The sequence below is a fragment of the Odocoileus virginianus genome, chromosome 1 (assembly GCF_023699985.2).
Source record: "Odocoileus virginianus isolate 20LAN1187 ecotype Illinois chromosome 1, Ovbor_1.2, whole genome shotgun sequence".
In the NCBI taxonomy this organism is placed as follows: domain Eukaryota; kingdom Metazoa; phylum Chordata; class Mammalia; order Artiodactyla; family Cervidae; genus Odocoileus; species Odocoileus virginianus.
This window is the reverse complement of record NC_069674.1, coordinates 43339974-43354256: the sequence shown is the minus strand read 5'-3', so window position 1 is coordinate 43354256 and position 14283 is coordinate 43339974. Positions and strand designations below refer to the sequence as shown.

Sequence of the window (14283 nt, the reverse complement as noted above, 5' to 3'; positions counted from 1 at the left end):
AGGGATTTTAAGACTGAGGAAACAAAAATTTTATAGTGCTTGAACTAGGTATCACCAACTCGATGAACATGAGTTTGAGAAGCTCCAGGAGTTGGTGATGGGCGGGGAAGCCTGGCCTGCTGCAGTCCATGGGTCAGAGTCAGACATGACTGAGCGACTGAACTGAAGTTTAAACTAAAAAAGTGAATAAAAGAGATATGTTTATGCTTTCGAAGTGACTTCAGTTCCATTTTTTTTTTCCTATTTAGTTGAAGGCACTGATCAAAAAACTCTTTGCAAAATAAGGTTAAATCTATATTCGTGATGTAAATGCAATGCTTTATTTTCTTTAGCAGCACTAGCATAAGATATTCAATTGCTTTTGCTTTTTGTTAATTTCAAAAAAACCAACTTAAGCAAAGCATTTTAGAAATATCTACTATAAAACATGGAGATACTAAGTTACATAAATGCAGTGAAATTGTTATATTACAATAGATATACTTCAAAAATAGTGTCAGAACCCATCATCATACATTATGAAATGTTCATATATGGATAAGATTTCAAATCTGATGTCTTAATCATTTAAATATTTGTTTTATTTACAGTGTTTCTGGAAATGGGCCAGGCATACAAAGCCCCCAAAGTAGCTATAGAAAAACAACTTCAGCAAGGAATTTTTCCAGTTAAGAATGGCAGAAAGGTGTCATGCATGAAGAATGCTCTTCTCCTTAAAGGAAAGAATCTCTCCAGAAGCATTGCTGATAAGCAGCGGTCCACCACAGCAAATCGACACCAGTTGCAAACAGACCGACGTCGTTTGTTTGGAAATAGGGTACCACAAACATCCTCAGATCTCAGCAATGCAAATCATAGGACAGGAGTGTCATTTTCTTTTTCCAAAAAAGTGCATCTAAAATTAGAATCTTCAGCATCAGTTTTCAGTGAGAACACAGAAGAAACCCACGATTGTAACAAGTCACCCATCTATAAAACAAAATCATCTGCAGAGAAATGCATGTGTTGCAGGTTTGCAAATGAAGATACACATCTCACTAAGGGAAAAGATGTAAACATCTCATCAAACCATCTGGAAAGTATTTTACACAATACCCTCTCCATAAACTCTCAAATTTTGCAAGACAAGGATGACTTTGTTGATGAAATGCTGGAAAATTCAATTGGCATTCATGCTTCATTCAGTAAATCTAACATTCATCTTTCAGATGTGGATTTTACTCCTTCCAGCAGAGCAAAGGAAACTAGGAATACATTGAAGAACACTTCAGAAAACCACATTAATCACTCACGCCAAGCCAATGTTTCCTCTAGCCCAACAAACATTTACAAGCATAGTGATGCCAGGATATTTGAATGTCTGGATGAGTTTCCATCAATAGAGCCAAGCGAACAAAGCAGTTCAGTTCATCTGAATCCCAACTCCAGGAAGGAGGAGAGAGAAAAATCGTTAGATAAAACAGAAAGAGTTAGCAGAAATGCACAAAGTTTTATAAGAGAAGCATATCCCCATGATGTAAAGTCCAAAGCATTGCCTTTTCTCCATGTAAAAAGTAAGGATGGCCATACGACTCTCCAATGGCCAACAGAACTTCTTCTCTTTACAAAAACAGAGCCCTGTATTTCTTATGGCTGCAACCCATTATATTTTGATTTTAAGCTTTCTCGAAACACAAAGGGTGGCTGTGATCCAGAGGAGTTAAAAACAGAATTGCAGAAAGAGCCCTCAGAAATGAAGACTACAATGGAGAATCAAGTCTCAGGTTTAATTAAAGACCAACAAAAATTGATCCAAGAAGATAATCAGTCTCTGAAACCAAAGATGAGGATAACTAATCCAGATTGGGAAAATTTCCAGAGGAAATATAATTTGGGCTGCAACAATTCTGAGTCCAGTATGAGTGAACATAATTTTAGTGCAAATGACTTGGAAATGAAAAATCCTGAAGTGCCTGCTTACCTTGATATCTCTCTAAAGAACTGTGTAGGAAAAAATAAAAATGGTGATAATGAACTTCAAGAACCTTCAAGGGCCCATTGGCAAAGCTGCCAAAGGGTAATTCTAAATGATGCAAATGAGGGTCTATCTTTTTCTCCTTGCATCTCTAGGATGAAAAAGCATAAACTGATTTCTTGTGATCCTCATCTGGATGTTGGAGAAGGGAATCAGTTCACCTGGAAGTCTAGTCCTTACACAGTAAGGGACCACAGTGACCATGGGAAGGATTTCAGTGCAATTTTGAATAGTAACTACATCAATATGACCAGCAGTGTTTCTGGATGCAGAAGAGCAAGTTACAAGATAAGTTCTCCAAAGGTGTCTCTGAATAGATGTTCTAGCCCTTCAGACACATCCCATGCCAGTACAACAAGCTTGAGAAGTTCTTATCCCAATCATGGGTCCAGTGGACATGGCAGAGGTAATTTGCTCCACTTTTGCAAACGAGAACATAACTCAGTTGAAAGGCACAAACGGAAACGCCGAAAGCACAGTTGTCTCTGCTTGTCTGATGAGTTAGCAAAGGGTGACTGTCCACAGTCTGAAACTGAGAGAGGCAGGAGCTGCAAATTGTGGGAATCAATTAAAAATGAAACATATTCAAAACATGCTTATGGTCATTGCAGAGAAGAACATAAACTGGGCAAAAATCAACAATTTTCAGGGCAAAAATCCAAAAGAATCACCCAGTGTGATTCTAGCTCACAAGTTTCTTGTGCTGGAAACAGTGAAAATCCACCTAATTGCCAGGGACCTCAGCACAGCAGATTGGGCTCTCACTCAAGAGAGAAAATATATTACTTAAATACAAGTAAAAGGAATCAACAGTCTTTGGACAGCCCTCATATTTGTGATCTGGGAAAAGTAAAACCCATGCAATGTAACTCTGGGAATATCAGCTACCTTCTAAGGAACTGTCCAAGAAGCCCTTCAGATACCACAGAGTTGAACCCTATAGAAACAGAGAGGACCTCCCTGACAGCCAAAAGCCTTTTAGAAAGAGTACAAGCCAAGAAATATCAGAAACAATCAATTCATTTTGAGATCTCGTCAAACAGCTGTAAAAATGAATCAGAGACTCTTTCACAAATCCAATGTGTAATTCCATTTACACCACCAGGCTGTAACAGACCTTCATTGCCTTTGCCTGGAAAAACACCAAACAAAAGCAGAAGAAGAAAGGATAAAGGCAGTGCAATGCAAAGAACTATTGACAAAAACAAAGTCAAAATTTCCCCGACAAATGATTTTACTGTTTTAGTGGGCACTGATGGTGATAATCATCTTTCTAAAGGTATAATTCATGTAGTAGCAGAATCTCTCTCACCAAACATGAAAAAGGACCCAAAAACAAAAGAACAACAAAAATCATTAATTGGTGAAGCCCAACCTTCTATTCAAAGCTGTGACCCAGTACCAAGTGGTTTCCCTGGTGCTTTTCCATCTAATAGATATAGTGGTATTACTGATTCAATGGACACCAAAGAGAACGATATGAATCTGGACTTACCGGATGAAAGCATGCAAATGAATCAGATAGAGGGGAATATAAACTCTTACTATGACAGAACTATGCAGAAGCATGACAAAGTAGCAGATGACTTAGAAGTGTGTCATAAATCTCTTTCTCCTCCATTAATTCAACAGCCCATAACATTTTCTCCTGATGAAATAGATAAATATAAACTCCTACAGTTACAAGCCCAGCAGCATATGCAGAAACAGCTCCTATCAAAGCATCTTCGAGTTTTGCCTGCTGCAGGGCCCACCACTTTTTCTTCGGCCTCCACTGTACAGACAGTTCCAGGTCACCAGCAGGCTTCTATCACCACCATCCACCACACGTTCCTGCAGCATATTGTTTCTGCTTCCATAAATGCCCATAGCAGTCATCTCCCTATAGCTCATCTACATCCTCTTTCCCAGCCGCGTTTTAATCCATTCACATTTTCACCTTTGACCCCAACCATCATCCCTGCACACCCCACTTTCTTAGCAGGTCACCCCCTGCATTTAATCACCACTGCCCCCTTCCACCCATCTCACATAACATTTCAGCCTTTGCCCCCTGCAGCGTTTATCCCCACCTTGTTTGGCCCTCACTTCAACCCAGCTACAACTTCTATCATCCACTTGAATCCTCTAATTCAACCAGTGTTTCAAGGTCAAGATCTTTGCCATCACTCTTGCTCCAGTCAGATGCAACCATTAAATGGAGTGAAAGAAGCCTTAAATGTGTCAGCTCACTTGAACTAAAGGCCCTTCTTCTGGATAAATAAAACAAATTGTCAGTACCTACAAATTGATGTATTTAAAGTGGTCTGGTTATTATTATATTTAAAAGAGTGGTGCCAATGCAAAATGTGACCAATATAGAAATGTAAACTGAATTGCCAATATTGTAATAGAAGCATTTTAAGAATCTCTTAATTTGCTAAAAATAATTAGACAAATTTAAAGTAATTTGATAGAAAGGCAGAGGGGTATTTTTGGATGAGTTCTCATGTAATGTAAAAAAACAAAAAAATTAGGCATACTAACATTAAAAAAATTAAATGGAACATAATACTCTATCTTCTAGGTATTCACTGAATGAGTGAATGAATGAATGAATGCACATTTGGTTTTATTCACCAGGTAATAATAAAAGGTCAGTGAAACAAACTAATTATGTGGTAAAAATAGTTCCTATGGTTCACTATTTACTAAGCTTTCAATCAATGTAATCTGTTTCAACCAATATAGACTATATTTTCATAGTAAATGAGAGATGGTAAGAAATTTTCTAACTAATTCAGATTAAAAATTACTCTTCAATGTAAAACAATCTTATCCACATTGTATGGCTGAGTTTGCGTGGAAAACTGAGTTATCTTCATTTCACATACTTCTATGTTAAGAGAATTTTGTAATTGTAGGAATCACCAATATCTAAAATTAAGAATATTTAATTTTTGTATAAGAAAACACATATTTGCAAGCTTTAGTATTTGATCATGCAAAATAAAACTAAAATATACTATGAATTATATTTTTTTATTTTTTTTTTTCCATTTATTTTTATTAGTTGGAGGCTAATTACTTTACATCATTACATTAGTTTTTGTCATACATTGAAATGAATTAGCCATGGATTTACATGTATTCCCCATCCCGGTCCCCCCTCCCACCTCCCTCTCCACCTGATCCCTCTGGGTCTTCCCAGTGCACCAGGCCTGAGCACTTGTCTCATGCACCCAACCTGGGCTGGTGATCTGTTTCACCCTAGATGTCTTACCTGATATTTATTGAGAAAACTTTAAAGTATTTGGTGTGTTTTGTTCAATTTTATTAGGAACTGATAAAATGCAGTGAATTATGATTAATAAAATCACCATTCCTGTAATTTTGCAAACAATTTTAAACATTCATTCAAAATACTTTCTGACCACAGAATTTGCATTTCCTACATGTATATTTCTGACTGGCCTTTTAGTTCAGTTTATTACTTTATATTCTTAAAAGCATAGAAAATTTATGTGACTACATAGCCCCCATAAGCACAGGTTTCAGAGAAATTCAAATTAAAAAAAAAAAAATGGAGGTAATTGGCCATCACCACTGTGTGTATGATGATGCAAAATCCTCTGTCACTAAAACATGATAATGATGGCTTATTCAGCCTTGTCTTCACAGGTAAGAGAGCTGTCCTTTCAGTAGTTCTCCTGTGTGTATCAAGAGAGTCAGGATGAGCACTAGACCCTCATTATCTCATTTAATCTTCACGAATGTATTTTAAGATCAATATTATCATTCCTCTGTACAGATGAGGAAAAATGAAGTTGAAGGGTTAAGTCCTTAACACTTGCAAACAATAATTGATGCTGGTAAAGGAGAGATAGAGAATAAATTTGAATTACAAGTTTTAGCATAAAGAAGTGACATAGTTTCTTAGATACCATCAGAAACTTATGGGATGAAAGTTTTGACTGGAGTATGGCAGTGAAAAAGCCTATTTTATATAAAATAAATAGAAGGAAAAAAAGGAAAAAGATCATCAAATAGCAAAAAAATTCTATATTTGTGTGGAACTCCATAAAAGTTATTAAGAGAGACCATTGATAAACATGAATGGTTTCAAAAAAATAGATAACAAATGACCCAGCACATAAAAAGAAAACTAAAGTGAATGACTTATTTCCTAAAACAGATTACAAAGTTGACATAGAGCCAAGACAGAATAATTACAGGAACTCACTAGGAGTCTTATCATGAAAAAGACAGCACCTGATTAATATTTATAATTGTCTTGGTGACAGTTTAATATCTCAGAAGGTTAAAACAGAGAACCTCTACTTGGGCACTTAATTTTGACTAACAAGTGTAGACTGATAAGAACTGATGGCATGGAAATGACTATCTCATATTATCAATTATGAAAATGTTCATTGGATATACTTACTCTCTTGGACTGTGGGAAGACAGACTTTGCAATCTAAATAAAAGATAATTTGTACTCTGGGTAGGAAATTATAAAAGTTGTAGCATCATATGAGCAAATCTACCATTATAAAAGATTTCAATGAAAGAAAAATGTAGTCCTTTAAACATCCCAATATAAACTGAATAAGAAAAACATTCAAAGTAACTGAAAAATTCTTGTATATTCATAAACAGTAAGACAATAGCCATAAATTGAAAATGAACAGAGACTAAGTTAACACCTTTTAGGTAACCCAAATATTGGGAAAATCAAAACAAATTGTTTTTTTAATTTCGATGAAAGAAGAGATGATCTAATAATAATAATGTAACTTCAATCTGATTTTGTTTTGCTGTCCTTATTAAGGAGAAACATTCTTTACAGTGGAAATTGTAGAACCAACATGGATAGGAAATTTGGGACATACAAAGAAAATTATTTCCTGGCCACTTCAAATGAGTTTGAATCTTCACATTTGGGAGAATTTTACAGAGAATATTAAAATTACCTAAAGAAAGTCTAATGATATCAATTGTTCTTGAGGAAATAGGAAGACTAGAAGAGGAATTAGAACAAGCATCTCTACTTTAATAAAAGAAAGAATATTTAATGTAGATATTAGTGATTTAGTTCAGTCATGTCTGACTATTTGCGACCCCATGGACTGCAGCACACCAGACTACCCTATCCATCACCAACTCCCAGAGTTTAATTAACCTCATGTCCAATGAGTCGGTGATGTCATCCAACCATCTCATCCTCTGTCATCCCCTTCTCCCACCTTCAGTCTTTCCCAGCATCAGGGTCTTTTCAAATGAGTCAGTTCTTCGCATCAGGTGACCAAAGTGTTGAAGATTCAGCTTCAGCATCAGCCCTTCCAGTGAATATTCAGGACTGATTTCCCTTAGGATGGACCGGTTGAATCTCCTTGCAGTCCAAGGAACTCTCAAGAGTCTTCTCCAACACCACAGTTCAAAAGCATTAATTCTTCAGTGCTCACCTTTCTTTATGATCCAACTCTCACATCCATACATGTCTACTGGAAAAAATATAGGTTTGACTCAACGGACCTTTGTTGGCAAAATAATGTCTCTGCTTTTTAATATGCTGTCTAGGTTGGTCATAACTTTTCTTCTAAGGTGCATATGTCTTTTTAATTTCATGGCTGCAGTCACCATCTGCAGTGATATTGTATCCCCCAAAAATAAAGTCTGTCACTGTTTCCACTATTTCCCCATCTATTTGCCATGGAGTGATGGGAACAGATGCCATGATATTAATTTTCTGAATGCTGAGTTTTAAGCCAACTTTTAAACTCTCCCCTTTCACTTTCAAGAGGATCTTTAATTCTTCTTCACTTTCTGCCATAAGGGTGGTGTCATTGCATATCTGAGGTTATTGATATTTCTTCTGGCAATCTTGATTCCAGCTTGTGCTTCATCCAGCCCAGCATTTCTCATGATGTACTCTGCATACAAAATAAATAAGCACGGTGACAGTATATAGCCTTGACATACTCCTTTCTCTATTTGGAACCAGTCCCTTGTTCCATGTCCGGTTCTAACTGTTGCTTCCTGAACTGCACATGGATATCTCAGGAGGCAGGTCAGGTGGTCTGGTATTCCCATCTGCTTCAGAATTTTCCACAGTTTGTCAAAGGCTTTGGCATAGTCAATAGAGCAGAAATAGATGTTCTTCTGGAACTCTCTTGCTTTTTCAATAATCCAACAATGTTGGCAATTTGATCTCTGGTTCCTCCACCTTTTCTAAATTTAGTTTGACCCTCTGGAATTTCATGGTTCACGTACTGTTGAAGCCTGGCTTGGAGAATTTTGAGCATTACTTTACTAGCATGTGAGATGAGTGCAATTGTGCAGTGGCTTGATCATTCTTTGGAATTGCCTTTCTTTGGGACTGAAATGAAGACTGATTTTTCCAGGCCTGTGGCCAATGCTGAGTTATCCAAATTTGCTGGCATATTGAGTGCAGCACTTTCACAGCATCATCTTTTAGGATTTGAAATAGCTCAACTGGAATTCACCTCCACTAGCTTTGTTCATAGTGATGCTTCCTAAAGCCCACTTGACTTCACATTCCAGGATGTCTGGCTGTAGGTGAGTGATTACACCATTGTGATTATGTGGGTTGTGAAGATCTTTTTTGTATAGTTCTTCTGTGTATTCTTGCCACCTCTTCTTAATATCTTTTGCTTCAGTTATGTCGATACCATTTCTGTCCTTTATTGAGCCCATCTTTGCATGAAATATTCTCTTGGTATCTCTAATTTTCTTGAGATCTCTAGTCTTTCCATTCTACTGTTTTCCTTTATTTCTTTGCATCAATCACTGAGGAGGGCTCTCTTATCTCTCCTTGCTATTCTTTGGAATTCTGCATTCAAATGGGTATGTATTTCTTTTTCTCCTTCGCTTTTTGCTTCTCTTCTTTTCTCAGCTATTTGTAAGGCCTTCTCAGACAACCATTTTTCTTTTTGCATTTCTTTTTCTTGGGGATGGTCTTGATCCCTGCCTCCTGTACAATGTTACGAACCTCCCTCCATAGTTCTTCAGGCACTCTGTCTACCAGATCTAATCCCTTGAATCTATTTGTCACTTCCACTGTAAGGGATTTGATTTAGGTCATACCTGAATGGTCTAGTGGTTTTCCCTACCATCTTCAACTTCAGCCTGGATTTGGCAGTAAGAAGTTCATGATCTGAGCCACCATCAGCTCCCAGTCTTGTTTTTGCTGACTGTATTGAGCTTCTCCATCTTTGGCTGCAAAGAATGTAATCAGTCTGATTTGGGTATTGACCATCTGGTGATGCCCATGTGTAGAATCTTCTCTTGTGTTGTTGGAAGAGGGTGTTTGCTATGACCAGTATATTCTCTTGACAAAACTCTATTAACCTTTGCTCTGCTTCATTCTGTACTCCAATACCAAATTTGCCTGTTTCTCCAGGTATCTAAAGTTAGCATATTTATAGATAAAATTTTAAGCAGAATATTTAATGATGGTCTTTAGTTAAAAGACAGTCACTAGTAACTCTAACAGGTACACTAAAACCAAATAATATGAAAGCAAAATTATTTTTTCTCATGTATTCACTTTATTTTATTTCTTATTTAGCAAATATGTACTAAGGACCATGTGCTGGGCAGTAATCTGACTGTTGTGGATATAATAATAATAAAAAAATAATGCCATAATGTAATTTAATTCTAATTGAGTTATAGAAATAAAAACCAGAATAGACAACTAAAATAATATAATACTATGCTAAATGATGATAAATACTACTGAGGAAAATAAATAGGGAAAGTAGATAAAGATGCTTGGTCAGGAGTAGTAGCTAAAATACAATTTTAGGTGGGTTAGTTAGAGAAAGCTGTACTGTAACAGTGATATTTCACCAATAACCTGAAGGAAGTGAACATTCTAGGCTAAGATCAACAACTCTTTGTGTGTGCTCATCAAATTTATACTATGAGAACACTGTGACTAGAAAAGAGGATTTCAGAGAATTATGGGAGATAAGATTAGAGAAGTAAATTTAGAGCAAAATCATTAGGAATCACACCAACCATTATAATGACTGGCTTTTACTGTGAAATGAGAAGCTATTGGATAATTTTAGCAGAGGAGCAACATGATTCTTACTAGATTTTACCAGGCTCATTCAGCTATTGCATTGTGAGTAGTTGCTGGAGAAGTGAATTTGGAGAACAGAGGCCAATAATTAAATTGCAGGTCAGGAAGATCCCCTGGAGAAGGAAATAGTAACCCACTCCAGTATTCTTGCCTGGAAAATTCCATGGACTGAGGAGCCTGGAGGTCTACAGTCCATGGGGTCACAGAGAGTTGAATATGACTGAGTGACTAATACTTTCATTTTTTGAGTGTTTCTAGCAAGAGAGTGCAATGGCTTGCTCAGGTTTAATCTAGTGGAAATACGGAAAAGAGGTAAGATTCTGGATATTTTGAGTGTAGGGCTGAGAAAATGTGCTTCCTATTGGGTGTAAAGTATAAGACAAAGAAAGAAATCAGAGGTAATATCATACTTTTTGTACAAATGACTAGAAGGTTGGATTTACTGTTAATTGAAATGCAGAACACTGTGGGAGGATAATTAATTTAACTATTCTGAGATCCCTTTTAAATATTGAAGTAGAAACATTGCATTGGTAGTTGGCAATAAGAATCTAAAGTTTGAGTAGAGGTGTGAAAAGAACAAATAATCTCAGAAATTATTAATTTATAGAAATAGTCTGAAGCCATTACCCTGAGTATACCAACAGGGATAGACAGGATGGATAAGAGGTTCAGAGACTGAGCCCTAGGTCACTCTGACTTTAAGAGTGGAAGTAGAAGGAACCATATATCCATTCTTTTTCAGATTTTTTTTTTCCCCCATAAAAACAAGACCATGATGAACTTTCAAGTTTCATAGAAAAATTCAGAAAAATGTGTGTGCCTGTCAGGCAAGTAAAGAAAGTGACTCAAAGAAGTGAGAGTGATCAACTCTGTCACATGTTGCTGAGTCAGGTAAGAAGACAGAAAATTAAGTATCTCATTAGTCACGTAGTGTTTCTTTGTTATCTTCACCAGAGATGTGGTGAAGTGACTGGGAGCAAAATACGGTAAAATGTACGGGTATTTTATAGAGAGACATTTTATAAATATTCTTATGAATTGTAGTCAGCACTGTATGACAAATGTGCTAATTAAAAAAGATATATTGAGACCTGGACTAATTCCAAACTTGAGAGAGGGTTATAGAGACTGCTTATAAGTCTTTGTGTAGTACTCTGTTAGAGTCAATCTTTTATAAACAGGGACAAAAACATGGAAGACATGTCTATCAAATAGGAAAGTACAAACCCAAGACTAGGAATGTGAAATTGCACACACTGAAGACAATGCAATGTGAAATAAATCCAAAACAATAAAAAATGAGACAAAATTTGGAAGGTGAAATTTAGCATGAATAAATATCAAATTCTACATTTATCTTTAATTAACAGAGCTTTGTACATGTAGATTATTGGGGAGACAGAGCCTAATTCTAGTTCATTAATAAAATGAAGAGTTTAGTAGGTTCAAGCTGCATATGATTCAATGACATTTAAAAAGTTGCAAAAAGTTATGAAATATTAGGTTATATCACAGGAGTTATACAAAATTAGTAAAAACAGTTTCATGTTTTTAAGATTATTTTTATCAATATATAACTTACAAACATTAACTTAAGGTATATACCATAATCATTTGCTATTTTCTATATTACAAAATAGTCATCATAATAAGTCCAGTTACCATTCATCACCATACATCATTACAAATTTTTTCTCATGAGTGCTTTCAAGATCCACTCTCCTAGCTACTTTCACATATGCAATGCAGTATTATTAACTATAGTCACCGTTCTGTACATTATACACCCTTGATTTATTCATTTTATAACTGGAAATCTGTGCTTTTAAACCCCTTTCATTTTGACAACCTCTGAACCCTACCTCCCTGCCTCAGGCAACCATCAATCTGTTCTCTATATCCATGAGTTTAAGGTTTTTGTGTGTTGATGGTTGCTTTGTTTTGATTTTTAGATTTCACTTGTAAGTGCCATCACATGGTATTTACTTTCTCTGAATTATTTTGCTCAGTATAATGCCCTCTAGTTTCACCCCTGTTGTTGCAGATATCAAGATTTCATTCTTTTTTATTGATGAATAATATTCCATTGTATACATATATATATATGTACATTTATATATATATATATATATATCACATTTCCTTATCCATTCATCCGTCAATGGACATTTAGGGTGTTTCCATGTCTTGACTATTGTAAATAATACTGCTATGAACATGGAAGTGCATGTATCTTTTAAAATTAGTGTTTTTGATATTGCTTTTTTAAATACCTAGAGGTAGAATTACTAGATCATATGGTAGTTCTATTTTTACTTTTTGAAGAGCTTCCATATTCTTTTCCATAATGACTACACCAATATTTCCATAATGACTATACTATATTCCCACTATCAGTATATGAGGGATCCACTTTCTTCATCTCTTTTATCTCTTGTCTTTTTAAATAGCAACCATTCTAACAAATGTGAGGTGATATCTCATTGTGGTTTTTATTTTTATTTCTGATGATTAGTGATGTGGAAGTCTTTCCATACACTCGTTGGCTATTTGTATACCTTCTGAAAATTGTTTGTTCAGATCCTCTGCCCATTTTTTAATCATAATTTTAATTTGCTATTAAGTTTTATGAATTCTTTACATATTTTGAATGTTAACATCTTATCAAATATATGACTTACAAATATTTTCTCCAATTCAATAGACTAGACTTTCCATTTTGTCGATGGTTTCCTTTACTGTGCAGAAATTTTTTAGCTTGATGAACTATTGTTTGCTTATTTTTCCTTTTATTTGTCTTAGATTTTGGTGTCATATCCAAAAAATCATTGTTAAGACCTATGTCAAGAAATTTACATTCTATGTTTTCTTCAAGGTGTTGCACATTTTCCAATCTTACATTCAAGTCTCATCCTTTTTGAATTAATATTTTTGTGTAGTATAATATAGCATTTTTTATCCTTTAAGGATTTTTTCTTTTTTGGAACTTGGATAGAATAGACCATTTGTGGAAAACTCTGTGCTATTCCAGGACACAATTTAAGAGAGTTGCTGGCAAACTGAATTGGATCCATAAATGGCAGATGTGACCAGTTAAGAGATCAGATTAATATTATGCTTTTACACTGATGAATAACATCAGCTCTGTGAATTAACAAAAATTATTAACTAAATACAAGTTAAATTTTTAAATATTCTAGAGAAATATTGGGTTAAGTAATTTTACTTCTTTACTTTGGTGTATCTCAGAATGTTTGACAAGCAGCATGCACTAGACATTTCCAGGAGAAGGATAAAATATGTTGAATTTCCAAAAGTAATGAAAACAGATTTTTTTTTTTTTTTGCCTGTGCACTGTCTCATGGAATTAATGCTTTGTAGAACAGACTCTGGTAAATTGCTATAAGAAAAATAAAGAAATCAATATGTGCACTGCAAAGAAAAGAACACTTGCTGTGAAAAGCAATATATGAGAATAACTTTCTAACTTTAAATATCTAAAAGGTAGCATAGAAATGTATACAATGGAAGATCATATTTATTCTCTTTAAGGCAGAAAGGGCAAATACTACAAAAATGTAGATGTTGACTCAACATGAAGAATAACTCAGCAATTTAAGTTATTTGTATAAAGTTGTAAAATCTCCATCCTGAAATATTCAAGAACTTTTGCATATTTGGATGAGCAAAAAAAATTAGAGCTTTTCAGAATACTTTTCCTAGATCTTTGCTTGTAATCAATGATATATCCAGTTATTCTCTAGTATAATTTCCAAATTGTTGATTCATAGGGCTTAGTTTTAAATTAACATTTTTTTCATCTGATTATACTCAAAATACTCCTGCTACAGAGAACATTCTGAGCCATTCTCTTACCTTCCCCAAATTAGTCATGTGGGCTCAATGTTTTTTGTTTTTTATTTCACTTGATGCATACTTCGGAAGAAAATTAAAGTCCTAATTATATATTGAATTATAAAATAGATTATTTTTAAATGATTTCCACTGTGACAGATTTTATTTTCAACTTTGTTTCTTTCACTTGCACAATTATTTAACAGTTGACTTTCTTTTTATGCCTCTTACTTGGTTTTTATGGAATTATTCTCTTTATGGGATTACTCTTTCACACTTGGATCATAGAGACAAATTTTTGTGTGTCTTAAGCTAT

The 14283-nt window shown here is 35.0% G+C and overlaps 1 protein-coding gene across 1 annotated transcript in view; it reads left to right on the top strand.

Annotated features, from left to right (window-relative positions):
* ZNF804B (zinc finger protein 804B) overlaps positions 1-11350 on the top strand; it is a 522963-nt gene extending 511613 nt beyond the window's left edge. Inside the window, 2 exon segments of the mRNA XM_070467413.1 lie at positions 591-609; positions 611-11350. Coding sequence (XP_070323514.1) covers positions 591-609; positions 611-4255 — 3664 coding nt within the window. The 3' untranslated portion in view covers positions 4256-11350.
* The last annotated feature ends 2933 nt before the right edge of the window (positions 11351-14283 follow it).